This window comes from Paramisgurnus dabryanus, chromosome 11 (genome assembly GCF_030506205.2).
Source record: "Paramisgurnus dabryanus chromosome 11, PD_genome_1.1, whole genome shotgun sequence".
NCBI classification, from domain to species: Eukaryota; Metazoa; Chordata; class Actinopteri; order Cypriniformes; family Cobitidae; genus Paramisgurnus; species Paramisgurnus dabryanus.
Window position 1 is genome coordinate 3,403,537 of NC_133347.1, and position 15,721 is coordinate 3,419,257.

The 15,721-nt window shown below is 36.7% G+C and overlaps 1 protein-coding gene across 1 annotated transcript in view; it reads right to left on the reverse strand.

The window, feature by feature from the left end:
• Positions 1-5,949: 5,949 nt before the first annotated feature.
• Positions 5,950-15,721, reverse strand: part of elk1 (ETS transcription factor ELK1) — a 28,401-nt gene continuing 18,629 nt past the window's right edge. Inside the window, exons 5-9 of the mRNA XM_065270233.2 lie at positions 14,759-14,995; positions 14,534-14,669; positions 14,192-14,403; positions 12,582-12,683; positions 5,950-9,714 (exon numbers count right to left, since the gene is read on the reverse strand). Coding sequence (XP_065126305.2) covers positions 9,616-9,714; positions 12,582-12,683; positions 14,192-14,403; positions 14,534-14,669; positions 14,759-14,995 — 786 coding nt within the window. The 3' untranslated portion in view covers positions 5,950-9,615. The remainder of the gene's footprint in view (positions 9,715-12,581; positions 12,684-14,191; positions 14,404-14,533; positions 14,670-14,758; positions 14,996-15,721) is intronic.

Consider the following 15,721-nt stretch of genomic DNA (forward strand, 5'->3'; position numbering starts at 1 on the left):
AATGACATATTGTTTGCACATACTGTATCTGTGCTGGCTTTATGAGGACATAGGTATCCAAGGAAACAAATTGAGACCTCAACGTGCTAAGCAACAGTACAGTTATTTGGATTATTCATCACATATTTTTATATTCAAAAGGAAAGAAAGGAATGATCTAGATTCAATACACGATTCATGGACAATATCTATGGCATCCCAACAATTATAGTTTTGGTATGACTAAGTTCGTATAAAGTTTACTTAGCTTGTTTAAATCATCCTTTTAATGTTGGGAACGTTAGTATACTAGACTGCTGAATTGTGGGTGTTAATTTATGCCAACTGAGTTCCCAAAACTCATGATGTGTGCTAGTGACTCACTTTAGAGGTCTGTATTCTGAGTTTGGATGCCATCTTGTTCACCAGCTTAAATCGGAGTGGGACAGATCAATCTCGTCTTGCCCTGTAAGTTGTTCACAAATCTTACAAATGAATAAAACTGTGTAGTTCACAGTCATCGAGTGTTAAAACCAAAACCTGTGGCTATTTCACAGCTCAGCCACGCTTAATGAAAAACAATCACATCCCATGGGATTAAGTAGGATTAAGCAGACAAATATTAATTCCCACTGAGCCGTAAAACAAGGCCGAGACTTCCGAGGCATGCTGAGGCAAAAATACTCGGATCAGAACGAAAGTTTGAATCACAAATGTTTCGGGATGCTTCTCAACCTGGTAAACTTTCAACGCTCCGACTATTCTTTATTGTATAATGCATTGTATAAATGTTGTTGTGTTATGGAGGTGATGAAGATGTAGGAATGAAGTGCTGAATCATCAGGGTAGGATGTAAGAGGATCTCACGAGTCTGTCCTACACACTGTATAATCACACATCTGACTCACTGTGAGGGCATTGGAGAGCGATGTGAACTTGAGAAGAGACAGAAAGTGTCTGTTCTGTCATGACGGAAGAACCGTGAATGCATAAACGTTTATTATTAGACTGTGCTGATTTTTAGGGAGACTGATCTTCACTCGACAACAACAGATTGTAACGTGTCTCTTCAAGTCAGCCTCGGCTTGCACATTTCCAAACTGCTCCCCGGCGGCCGAAGCGGAAACTGTATGTGATATTTATGCTGAGAACAGATTTAATAGATTATAGATGTTCATAATGGGGATTAAAACGTTTATAGGCAGGGGACGTTAAGGAGGATGGGTGAGGGTCCAGGTAAAAGGATTGTAACATCAGTAGCTAGTCAGCAACTTGGCCTTACTAATCTATTTTACGTTCATCACATCAAAATATGCACCAACTGTGTTAGTAGCCTAGTGAAAAACTCATGGGTTTGATTCCCCATGAAAATACACGCTGAAATCAAATGCACCGTCACTTTTTCCAAATGCATAAATGTGAATATTGAAATGATATTGCCATCAGCTCGCCTCATTTTTGGCACGAGATGGAGTGCGGTTATTAAGGTGTAGATGTTTATGTTTATGAGATCCTGTTGCAGTTATGGTTTATAATGACTGTCATCTGCAAACACAGCCTCTGTTCTCTCGGGCTCGTTTGTGCCCGACATTGACAAAATAGGTCATTGTTATTCAGTATATGCTAAAGGACACAAGACCGCTGGAGCGAGGTGGCAGGAACCCACCAGAGGAAACAGAAAATAAAGTGTGTTGCAGGACCCAGTTCACATTGGGTCTTAAATGCATCTAAAAACTCAGATTATCTTTCTTTTTTTAATAAAGAAACCTTGTTTTCGTTCCCTTTCTAGTTCAGGTTATACAGAAGAAAAGGTCATTGTATTACACAATGGCAAAGGGAGTGTTTTACAGCAGCAGTCATGTGGTCTCAGACCCAAATAGCCTACCTACTTAAAATCACACATAAAGATTACGCCTTGACCATTTTTTATATTCATTAAACAAATCAGTAGACATTTTTGTAAAAAGAATGAAAGTTGAAAAAGTTCAGCAGCAGTAACCTTTATAACAAAATGATAAAAATGAAAAACGTATCATGCAAATGAGACCATGCTGCATATGAAAATGACCCAATTATCAGACTTACCTGTACCTGACAAGAGGATAGTGAGAGAAAAAACTAACAAAGTCATACATCCAGTCCCCTGGTATTTGCTTAGAAATGATTAAACACAAAAAACACGCTTTTTGTGTCTAGTTTAGATCAAGATCATCTCTTTTCCAGACACACTGAACAGACATGAGCAGTCCTAAAGCGAATGTTTACAGGTGGTGCAGTAAACAAACAGTTAAATGAGAGTTAATGAGGCTTACTAAAGGTCTTCATCAGTGGAAACTTGGCTGAGGTGCAATTAAAACAAACCTGCAGTATACAACAACTGATGTCCATTCAGTGGAATAAAACTCGGTGACCCGCATCACGGGTCTCATATGTGCCATCTGCGCCTGCCCAAAGCACCAAAACAATAAAATAGGGCCTTATGCTTGCTAATATCCTTTATTTAACTAAACAAAAGTCTGTGGTATTGTTACTTAAAATTGAGAAGAATGATTTTGATCTTCTTGCTTTTATTTGCTGGTGACTTTGTTACATTTTGGAAATAATGTGCACTGTATGCTATGCATGCACTGCAAAAAATGATTTTCAAGAAAAAATGTCTTAGTGTTTTTAAAAATATCTAAAAGTTCTTGAATTAAAATAAAGCAAAACAACTCAAGAAAATAAGTCTAGTTTTTAAACCAAAAATATTAAATGTAAGTGATTTTGTGCATAAAACAAGCAAAAAAATCTGCCAATGGGGTAAACAAAAAATCTTGGAAATTTTTCTTAAACACAAAATTCAAGAAAAATGCAAGAAAAATTTTTTTGCTTGTTCTATGTACAAAATCACTTAAATTTGATATTTTTTCTTGGGTCATTTTGCTCATCAAGAAAAAGCATCTTTATTTAAGATTTGTATATATTTTTACTGAAAACATGACAAAAATACTATACATTTTTTCTTGAATTTTTTTTTGCAGTGTGCCTGCTGTGTTTATAAAATGGTAAAGAAAAACGTTTTGATTATCATGCAGGAATAAATAGTTTGATGATATTATTCAACCACGAATGAATGCGATATACTGGAAATGGAGTACATTGCATTGAGGGATTGTGGAGAATTTTGCTGTGTTTACATTGCACATAATGTTTCATGTATGCGTACAGAAATTGTTCATTCTGTGCACAGTAAACATAAAATATAATGCAGGAATATAAAGATAAGTATGCAGAACATATCCAGCTAGAGTTCATGAACTAAAAGTTCTCCCAAACTTTCTAAAGCACGCTGGTTTATCTTCAGAAGGTTGACTCGGGGAATTCAACCCTTGTCTGCATTTGTTCATTGCAACTCATTCTTCATTCTCTTCCTTTGTCTGTCAGTCGCTTACGGCAGCAACATCCAAAGGAAGTTTGGCGCTTTCATCATTCTCTCGGTTTTTATTTCAGTACTCAGCTATGAGAAATGAAAGTGAGTTTGAAAAGGATCCTGAGGTTTGGTTAATCAGTTGTGTTGTATGGCAGCTCTGCTGCGTCTAAATCTTACTCTGGCTTTAATTAATATCAGATCTCTTTTGCTCTTTTATGAGGAGGACTGACATGCAAACCCCAAGTCCCTATGGGAGTTTGTCTTTCTGTTCATTTTCGTGATCCTTCACTAGGAAACACCAGCTCGATGTCATGGAAATTCATCTGTATTTTACCAGTTTGCTTATTCGTAAAAGTGAAAGTATGATACAATTATTAGGAAAAACAATAATTAAACCCAACCCAACACTGTAAAAATGTTGCTGTATAGTTATGCAGCTGTTTGGCAGTAATTTACTGTAGATTTAAATGTATGTTATTTACTGTCAACTGTTTGTTTAAAGTTAAATGAACATTAAACATTAACAAGTCTGTATCTTTACAGAATAAAACTATAAAATAACAGCCTCATGCAAAGCATTCTGGGAACCAGAAATACTCATCAACCTTTTTCTGTTTTTTTTCCATCAGATTTTGGTTCCCAGAATGCTTTATGAGGCTGTTATTTATTTTTTTATTATTATTCTGTAAAGACAAAGATTTGTTAATATTTCATGTTCATTTAAATTTGAACAAACTGTTGCCAGTAAATAACATCAATTTAAATATAATGTTGTCATTAGGACAACTTAAAAGGAAATTTTCTCAATAATAAGAATTTTTAAACCCTCAGATTTAGGGGTAACGATGAATTGCAAGTAATTGTTTGCAGAATAAAAATTTTGTTGATATCATATATTTGTGTGTAATGTGTGTAATAATTCATATACACACACATGCATGTGTATGTTTAAGAAATATTTACATGTGTACAGTATATACATGTTTATATTTTTATTAGTGCTGGGCAAAGATTAATCACGATTAATCACATACAAAATAAAAGTGTTTTTTTTGCATAATATATGAGTGTGTGATTATTTTGTATAAATACACACATTCGTGTATGTATTTAAGAAACATTTACGTGTGTATATATATATATATATATATATATATATATATATATATATATATTTATTTATTTATTTATTTATTTATATTTTTATATATTCTATATGATATATAAATAAAAAAGTATATATATATATATAAGCATTCTTTAGAAATGTTGGCCCATATTGATAGGATAGCATCATGTAGTTGATGGAGATTTGTGGGATGCACATCCAGGGCACGAAGCTCCCGTTCCACCACATCCCAAAGATACTGTGAACTTATTGTCATGTTCAAGAAACCAATTTGAAATGATTCGAGCTTTGTGACATGGTGCATTATCCTGCTGGAAGTAGCCATCAGAGGATGGGTACATGGTGGTCATAAAGGGATGGACATGGTCAGAAACAATGCTCAGGTAGGCCGTGGCATTTAAACGATGCCCAATTGGCACAAAGGGGCCTAAAGTGTGCCAAGAAAACATCCCCCACACCATTACAGCACCAACACCAGCCTGCACAGTGGTAACAAAACATGATGGATCCATGTTCTCATTCTGTTTACGCCAAATTCTGACTCTACCATCTGAATGTCTCAACAGAAATCGAGACTCATCAGACCAGGCAACATTTTTCCAGTCTTCAACTGTCCAATTTCGTGCAAATTGTAGCCTCTTTTTCCTATTTGTAGTGGAGATTGTAGCAGAGTGGTACCCGGTGGGGTCTTCTGCTGTTGTAGCCCATCCACCTCAAGGTTGTGCGTGTTGTGGCTTCACAAATGCTTTGCTGCATACCTTGGTTGTAACGAGTGGTTATTTCATTTAAAGTTGCTCTTCTATCAGCTTGAATCAGTCGGTCCATTCTCCTCTGACCTCTAGCATCAACAAGACATTTTCACCCACAGGACTGCCGCATACTGGATGTTTTTCCCTTTTCACACCATTCTTTGTAAACCCTAGAAATGGTTGTGCGTTAAAATCCCAGTAACTGAGCAGATTATGAAATACTCAGATCAGCCCGTCTGGCACCGACAACCATGCCACTTGCTTAAATCACCTTTATTTCTCATTCTGACATTCAGTTTGGAGTTCAGGAGATTGTCTTGACCAGGACCACACTCCTAAATGCATTGAAGCAACTGCCATGTGATTGGTTGATTAGATAATTGCATTAATGAAAAATTGAACAGGTGTTCCTAATAATCCTTTAGGTGAGCGTAGATATATGATGTAAACAAAAACTTTTATTCTGCAAACAATTAGTTGCGATTAATTGTTATGCAGCCCAGCTCAGAGTCTAGATTTTATCCTTATGACTGGTTTTGTGGTCACATTTGTGTTTTTATAATAAAACTTTTGTTATCGTTGTGGTTACCTATTTTTTTTTACTACGTATCAAACAACTGCAATGCTATATTCAATTTGATTTTGTTTCGAACAAACCGATGCAAAAATGACATTAAACACTGTAAAGAACAAAATAGCGTTTTATTGACATTTTTCATCTTAGTTACAAGTCTCTTTTGTCTTTAGAAAACAAGATTAATATCCATCACATACACAAACAAAGTAGAATGTGCAGATGAAAAATAGTTTTGTCTCTCTTTCCAGTAGATATAATATATAATATTAGACAGTTCAGAAAAATAAAAGCCTTTATGTCCCTTTATGAAATAAACTCCCAGAGAGAGAGACTCTCATCTGAGAAAGGGACCCGAGGCCACAAACTTCTGCTTTTCAACAGTCCATAAGCTGAACAGGGCTTTTTTACGATCTTCCTTTACACAAATAGCGGACATTTTTACACAAATATACGCATAGCGCAAGATTTCCCAACACGTTATTGAATATAGAGTCATACAATACATAACAGTTCCCACATAACATTTCAAAGAGAAGTGAAAAGTGAAGCGAACAGACTCATTACAGCATCCGACACCGCAGATGTTCAGTATATTCAGTAACTCCAGGCGGATAACAGTTTTGAGCCACAATGTTTTCATCCGCGTCAAGTTTGGTACTTGGATTTGTGACTTCATCAGCAGGTGACGAGCATTTCAACAGGTTTTTCTCAATGAGAAACTTAATGGAAACTTTCACCTTAATGGCAAAACCCTTTGCTGGTATTTGGAAATAATTTATAGACACAATAGAAACACCATCTCAGCCTACATCTCTATTATTTCATAAATGGCTATGTCTTTATATTTGCATAAAAGTGTATTTATCACATGCTGGTTATCAACATTCATTTACAATTCAAACAAATTAAATTTGTACGTTTTTGGTTCTCGTAAGGGAACAGGGTGTGAAAACAGTCATTTAATTAAAATCTCTTCAATATTTTTCTTGTTTCAAGCATAATAAATGTGACTGATCACCACATGAAAATATCATTCTGGGTTGACGTTAGAAAAACAAACTACATCACTATTAATACCAAAAGGTGTCGTCATTAACCAGAAATCCAACTTTAAGGCCTATTAAAATTGGGTATAGAGCTACCCAAACAGTCTTTGTGGGTCCAGAGACGTGCAGCATTAGTTTTACTATCTGAAAGTGGGCCGATATTTTATCAACATGACAAAGGCTCATTAAATCACAATATTACATTTGTTTTTCTTTTCAGACAAGTCTGAGGCGACTCAGAACAAATATTCACCTATAACACTATCTTCCAAAATATACAGATTTCATTTTATATCACATATATAAACATATGCTGTAAAGGTTTGAAATGGATATGGCTCACTGTTTCTCTCTTTTGTAAGCTTTACACAAGCCTGTAGCTTGTAAACATTCGTCCCTAAACGGAGATGAAGTCATCACTATCTAATAGTTTAATTCGGGGAATGGTGCACATCACTGTATTGATTCGTGCTGATGTACAGTCAAGTAAACAGCAGCATCATAGCAGGGAAAAAAGCTCAATGTTAAATGCATTCGCTGTACATTACAGAGCTCAGCCGCGCAGCTCGAGTGAACCGGACATTCGGAGGCACATGCGGTCCGATCCGCTATCCCTGAAACTCAGATAGGCCTGAGGGGAAAGTGACGGACCGAAAACAGAGGCGGTACTGAAGATTCATCGCATTAAAAATTCACTACAGGGGCATGAGTCACTAAATTTACCATCACTGTGAGTTATCAGATATTACCGGTTTGTTGTAAAGGTGATAAATATTTGATTCGAAAACCTTTGAATCAATTGTAATATACTAACACTAGGTCACTGGTGCATTTATCGTGCACATGAGCTCAGCATTTGGTGATGCCCTCTGGACTAAACATTCAATGTGTCGTGGGCATCAGTGACATCACCTGATGCCACCAGAAGCTGCGATGAACTGAGCTGAATGCTCAATTGGTACAGTTTGCATTGGCTGAGGATGTAAAGCATGTACAGTGGGCTGCATGTCTTTTAAGGGGTATAAACTTGTCAAGATAAAACAATCCAAGGACTTAAAGCTGACATACAAAAGCAACAAGTTCGATTTATTACAATTAGCAGATATCAAACCAGAATAAATCAAGCAGCCAAATTCCAATTCAAATGTTCACAAAATGTGAAATTAAAAGATGAAAATACTCAAAGCACCATACGGAGTAGATCTCCGCATCGCTCCAACCGCCGTCAATCAACACTGAAGCTTTCTACAGACGTCTATATATATATATATATAACCAACATCATTTCCCCACAGGAACATGAGCGTTACACATTTAAAAACTGTTGATATGCAAATATTCGTTGGCTTTGTTTGTCGGTAGGAAAGAGTCGCAACGTATTTTGCGTGCCTGCCTTGACTTTCACTTTGACACGTTGAGCTGTTGACAGCTTTGAGGTAACAACCGCATGTGTGATTTTAACACATCAGACGAACATGGCATAAGAGGAGGGCGGGCCACAAGTTTACTACCAATGGTATCAAAGCAGATGAAGCTACATACTTCCTGCTCTTCTGTGAAAAACTATTTACACCATTATTGAAGTGAACACTTATAGCTGGCGAGTCAGGTGCAGTTATATACTGTACAGTGTTTTGGTAGCGTTAAGGTTCTTGTAGCCCTTTACTGTGGTAGATTACAAATAAAATAAGATGTAAAGAAAAAAGAAAAAAGAGAGAGATGCTTTGAGATGGATTGGATATATTAGACAGTCTTTGGTCTCCTCCAATATTTCTTTTTTAGAACATAAAACCGCAAAAGTTTGGATGTGGCGCTCCCAACACGTATCTTTGTTTCAGATGCTGCTATGGAAAAGGGTTCCTTGAAAATTAGAAAGTAAAAAATGAGGAACAAATATATTTAATCGGTCCAAACTGGAATGGGTAGAAAATATATTTACAAGAAGTTTTGAAATGAAGGAATGTCCTAGATTTTAAAAAAAAGTACTGATATACATTCCAGAACTTAATATCTCATATCTTTTCCTGCTTGGTCTCCTCTTCAATCCCGGGAATGACATTCCGTTGACATTTTTAATGCCTCCTTAGTTGTCTTTTGTCCATAGAAAAATGCAAAATGCGTAAAAACAACAACAACAGTGCGCCATGTCCTTTAAAACGGATAAATCCATTGCCAAAAACTGATCTGATCCTGCACTTAATCCTGGATGTGACGTTGTCTCTCAGACTTTAAATGCATGCTTTCCATTTACACAAAATAAAGAAATACTCAGTCTGTAAGTAAGGGCATTTCATGCCTCGAATCAATCAAAGGTTACCTCGTGTGGTCCATAACTCGTTGTCACGGTAAGAACATAAAAAATCTCCAAGTTCCAAAGGAAAAATTGTCATTGTGAGTTTTCCAGAAAGTCCACATAGAAAACCAAGATGCTTTAAGAAAAATCTGTTGTCTTGTGACAACAAAAAATAAATAAATAAACATGACTATATAAAAAGGCAAGGGGGAAAATAATCTGTAAACAGTCTTTAAGATGCCACCATCAAGCCTGAAGTCGGGCTGCTCTGTCGACCAATCGTAAAGAAGAGCACGCTCCTCTTGCTGTATCATCGCCGGAGCAGATACCCCAACCGGAACACACAGAGTTTTCCGTGTTCTGTTCCTCGGCATCTCATTGGCTGGGAAGGAAGCCAATCACCACATCCGAAGGTAAAGGAATGAATAGCATTCTATGGTTTTTGTGGTCCAGGGGAGAGAACGACAGGCGTGGACAGACCATCTACACTCAGTGCTGGGATCTGGATTTGATTGCTTCCGTTGGAGGGGAACTGTAAGAATAATAGGAAAATAAATTAAGACTAAATTATTACAGTCAAAAACTTCAACAAGCATATGTTCCTGTAAAACACTCAACTTTACTGTATGTGCCTGAAAAACTGCAATGTTACTCATGTCCAGCAGAGGGCACTCACATGCTTAAAAGTTGTGCAAAAAGCCCAAATTTTTAATCAAAACTAATTTTTTCCAAAGAAAGCAAAAGTAGTTAACACTATTGGTAAGATCTGTTAACTGTAAAAGACAGCTACCAAGAAATGGTTCATTACTAGACATTGTTGACAGTGATAGGATGGCACTGTTGAATAAGTTATTGTATTTACTAATATTTGAAATTAGAATAAACAACATTTCTGCCAAGGAATATACTTCATTAGTTTATCTGCAAGCTGTTAACCGTTTAACCTGTTTAACCCTACTGGTTATAAGTTTGAAAGGGGTACCAGAAACAGTCACCCAAGCTATGAAACTTATAATTATGCCCATAGCAAGCTTTAAGGCCACGAGGTCCGGTACATTTTTCATATAAAAAATAAAATAAATATTTTTCTGAATTAACAATTAGTACTTTTAAACGACTCATTTTGGCATCCGCGTATATAATTACGTTTGGACAGTTTACTGTATAGTTTTGCGTAAAATGACGGAGATTGGCTCAAGCAGCTGTGAGACACCGGCGGCTGCACCATTCGCAGTGTTGCCAGATCCCATTGTGAAAAATCCTCTTTAGACGTAGTGTTTAATATTTTAGCAATTAATGTGAAATGTATAAAGTGAGAATGTGCAGGTATGTGTTTGCGATGTCTCTGGTTTATTTCTGAAAGACAAGGTCTAAACTTATTTTTTTTATTGGCCTTTTTTGTTTGATATCTGACAACAAGGGCAAGGACCTAAACAGTAATGGCACATTATTCAGCGTTGGCAGATTTTTGCTGACATGATACTACATTAGGTGATTTTGTATGTAAGAAACAATTTAAACACTAAAAAAGCAGTAGAAATAACACGTAAAAAGATTAATTGAAATGTGCCAAATTTGTAAACATTGGTCATGAAGGAGGCTTTGTTATTTAATTCAGTTTAGGAGTTAGTATTTAACCAAGTCTACTTTGGTGTATAGGTGTTAGGCATGGGCCGGTATAAGATTCTGGCGGCATGATAACCTTTAGCAAAAATACCACGGTTTCACGGTGTTGCGGTATTGCCATTGCAACACTAAAATGTGTTATTTTCAAATGCCAGGTACAATTAAGCCTTTAAATTATAATATGCTTTCAAAACATATATAATATTTTCGTAATGTATATTAAATGTAAACATCAAATCAATCACATGACTTCATGATTTAATGAATTTTGTATAAGCACAGCTCATACCTTGGAGACGGTATCACAGAACATTTTAGTGGTTTTGAAACCTTGACTGTTTTAAACCTCGGTATACCTTGAAACCGGTAACCGGCCCATGCCTAATAGGTGTACTTAAAGTGTGTTTTAGTGCACTTTTTTTCTCCTGGGACAGCATTTGACAGCTCTTAACACACCTGGACCTCACTAATTTTCAAACCCTATCTACGGCCATGCTTACAATTACCATGTTTGATACATTAATGTGTAAAATCTCTATTACGGATGTAAAAATAAAATTGCTCTGGCTCATAAAAAATATATAGATAGAAATATCATGATCACATTTTTTTATTTGATTTTTAAAAGTGATTAAAATCATAAAATGGCAGACTTCAATACAGACTGTTGCTACATTAAATGAAGCTAATTAATTAACATACAGTACTGGTCAAACGTTAACTACTATACAAACTACTTTGGTAGACAAATCTTTGTGCCAAACCTATTAATTTATTTGATTTAAAATTGTATTTTAAAATAGATTACTTAGACTGAAAATCGAAGGAAAAACAGCTAATACACAGCAAAAAATGACTTTCTTAATTTGTATTTTTGTCTTGTTTTCAGAAACAATATCTAAACATTCTTAAATCTAGATGTATTTTCTTGATCGTCTTATTTCAAGATTTTTTTCTTACCCTATTGGCAGATTTATTTGCTTGTTTTAAGCACAAATTCAAAAGTCTAAAAACTAAAAAATGTTTTTTTCTTTGCTCAAATTTAAGTGATTTTGTGCATAAAACAAGCAAAAAAATCTGCCAATGGGGTAAGCAAAAAATCTTAAACATTTTTCTTAAACACTAAATTCAAGAAAAATTCAGATTAAAGATTTTTTTTGCTCTGCACTGTTTTATGCACAAAATCACTTAAATTTGATATGTTTGGTCTAAAAACTAGACTTATTTTCTTGGGTGGTTTTGCTCATCAAGAAAAAGCATCGTAATTTAAGAATGTTTAGATATTTTTACTGAAAACAAGACAAAAATACTAATAAACTCTTTCTTGAAAATCATTTTTTGAAGTGTAAGAGCTCAGAATAGATGTGAACTACTACAATATTGTTTAAAATGCATTTCAGGGTGTGACATCAATATGCTTCCCATGAGTAAGATTTTGCAAATTCCAGGCTGAGGATAACTACACTGCATATGATAAAACACCAAAATTTGTCCCAGTGTTATGCCAAAGTTTTGTGAATGTGAAAAATATATAAATTAAAAACAAGTTAACGTATCAAACGTTTGACAGGTACTGTATTTGAGAACAAACGGGCTACAAGTTAAAACAAACAAAGGAATATGAGTTATATTAGAGGCAGTAAATGTGGAGATGTATCTGAAGGTTATGAATGAGAGTAGGCTTTCACAGGCTTGTGTTGAGGGTGTGTGCAGGGACAGATGGTGCACTGCTGCCATGCTGTGGAGAGAAACTGTGCAGACAGGAAGTGTCACCTGGAAGGAGAGCTTGGCAGGGCTGCGTGGGGCGATAGGACTGAGCGTGCTCCAGAAGTGAATGGTTGAGGGCAGCGGACTCGGTGTCAACAGGACTGGAGTCTAAAAGAGAGAGAGAGAGAGAGAGAGGTTGTGTGTAAACTGCTTTACAAGGTCACTGTATCTCTTTGTTCTTGGTTATCTGGCAACATAAGCACTCGCATCTCTCTGCTGTGCCAATAAACGCCTTTGTAAAAGAGTTTGGTACAACCGAAGCATCTGTTCATATGGCACAAACACTTCTGTCACCTCCCACAATAAAAGAACAAGGTCTTTCATATTATGACAAGTACGGCATAACTAAAGCTCTGGCTCTGAAAACACCCTAGCATAAGACTGTATGACTAAAGTGATCAGTAATTTAATAGGAGGGGTTATAAGTTTAATCTTTTTGTAATTTGTAACAAGTACTAGTATACCATAATAATAATGACCTACAATAACTTTTACCTTACAAAAAAACAGGGTTTAAAAATCAAATCTGCATTAAAAATAACTATAAAACTAATGATTTCATGTTACAATAAATTACACCTTTAATATATAAATGTACAGTCATATTTTTTTAAGTAATGCTCTATAGACAATTTCATCGGATGCATGCGTATTGTCGCAGTTTCGCGCCTAAACCCAAGTGAACCAGACAGATTTATTTATCGGTCTGGCTAGTAGCTAAACTGATCTCTGAAACAAATACCTTAGTGAAAAAAAATATTTTGGTTTGCTTAAAGACGAGGGGAGACGACGAGAATGGATCACAACTTTGTGGAGATGTCTGGTTGGCAGGCAAGATTTCAAGGACCTGTAGCTAAATTTGTATGCATTAATTTTACACAGTAACATTAGCTCAAGGACAGTTGATACGCGTTGATACAGTGGGAAAAAAGAAGTATTTGACACACAAGCATTTTTATCAGGAAGGGGATTTTTAAGTGGGCTATTGACACAAAATGTCCACCAGATGTAGCCATCAAGCCAAATATTGAATTCATACAAAGAAATCAGAACATTTAAGTATACAAGTTGAGTCATAATAAATAGAGTGAAATGACACAGGGAATAAGTACTGAACACATGAAGCAAACAAGGTGCAAAATGGCATAGAAAGCCCCTTACTGATAAAAATGCTCAAATACTCATTTTCCCCGCTGTATGACATATGAACGAATGTAATTTACTTGTCATTTATTTCCCTTGTTATCAGAAATAAACTACTGTAAAAGAACTCTTGATTCTATATTGAAGTCTACTGGAAGTTGCATTTAGTCCACAAAAGCTGTTGCTGCTAAAAACGTCTTTACAAACAAATGTGTATATATATGAGCCTCTTTCTTCAACATTTACTAATACAAAAACTCGCCTACAGAATTGTTGTGTACTGAACCGGGTCATGAAATCTAACACAATAAAACTAGGCTACATCAAATAAACTGAATGCATTTATGCATTTTCATTTTACACATCTCTGGTAGTGCTAGTTTAAACAAAAACACTAGTGAAGCGCATGATAAGTGACTCAAAGGCTAGTCGAATGAGATTAATATTCTCATGTAAATGTAGTTTTGGCTCACCAGGGCATGTGAGGTGATAACTGTAGGTGTTAGGGTATTAGCAGCACTGCCGGGTGCCAGGAGACTGTTCACTGCTGCATTCACTTTATCCAGCGATAGTCCAGGGGGCAGCAGGGTGGACGGGAGCTCGAGCACACGCGGCTTCTTTGATTTAGGAGGATGGACTTCCTGTGTGCTTACTGGGAGAGAGGCTGATGCAGTATTGGTGTCCTCTGAAAACAGTTTCATGAAAGCTATTATAGGAATTTTACCATGCTTGAGATCTGGTAAAAGCAGTATAACAGATGACTTTGAGTTTTTTGGGTATTTTTAATGTTAAAACAAGGGCAATGTTTGACCAACCAGGCAGCTCTGGCTTGTCTTTGACCTCTCCTTCCCCGACAGGCTGGACCGCAGGATCCACACAGGGTGTCGTGGCATCCACAGGGATCGGGGCGTCTGTTACTCCAGGAGCAGGAACCGTTGACACTGGTTGAGCCTGTTGGAGTGATGGTTTAATAAATAACCATCCGTGAATAACTTTCCTAACTTTATTGCATTTCAATAGACTGTGACACAACTGTTTACCTCATCCTCTGATTTTTTATCCAGATTAACTATCTCCAGTATGCGTTCTTCAGGCGGGATGCTGGACTCTTTGGTCAGGCCTACATGTGGAGGCTTAATGACCACAAACACCGACTGAGAGGGGTTGACCACACATTCCCCATGAGCCAAAGGAATGAGGGAGGTCAGAGAGCTAGGATCAGACAGGTAGATCTGGGGCGGGTCGCCCAAACTCTGGCTCTTCTGTGGCTGAGCGTTCTGTGGGACAATTAGATGAATTTAATATTGTGAAAATCTGACTTTTTTCATGTTGAAGTGCTATAATTGGGTCCCCAGTGCTTCTATCAACCTAGAAAATGTGAAAAAGATCAACCCAGTAACTTAGTTTTGATAAACTATTCTCTGCAAGCATGTGAAAAAGTAGGTCATTGATATTTGGCTCCTCTTGTGATGTCAGAAGGGGATAATACTGCCAATTAATCTGTACTATCCAACCACAGCGCTGCCATTTAGTGCAGAGATCAACTCATTTGCATTTAAAAGGACACACCCAAAATGGCACAGTTTTGCTTACACCAACAAAGTGGCTATAATAAATTATCTACATAGTATTCTGGTCTTCTGCATTTTGGTCCCATTCGACAACATTATTGCTACAAAGACAAATCTCTGCACTAACTCCAACTTTGTTGAAGGTAGAGGTCTTCACGGGACCCTTAGATCCGAAAACCCGAGGTCCGACCTGAGACCCAAGCGGATTCGGGTCTAAATGTTTCATGTGTGCCTCGAAACTATCTTGTGTGTGCATCGAGTCCATTTCCAACCCCCCTTGTGTTTGCCAAAGTGACTTGCGACATCGTGTGGCTGGCGGTAGGTTAAATTTCGTTGATCCAGACCTGTCAATCAATTTTAAATGCACCTTGGTGTCGTCATCAGATAACGAATGAAAGTAAAAATGAAGCAGCAGGCCAAATTGGTTGTGAG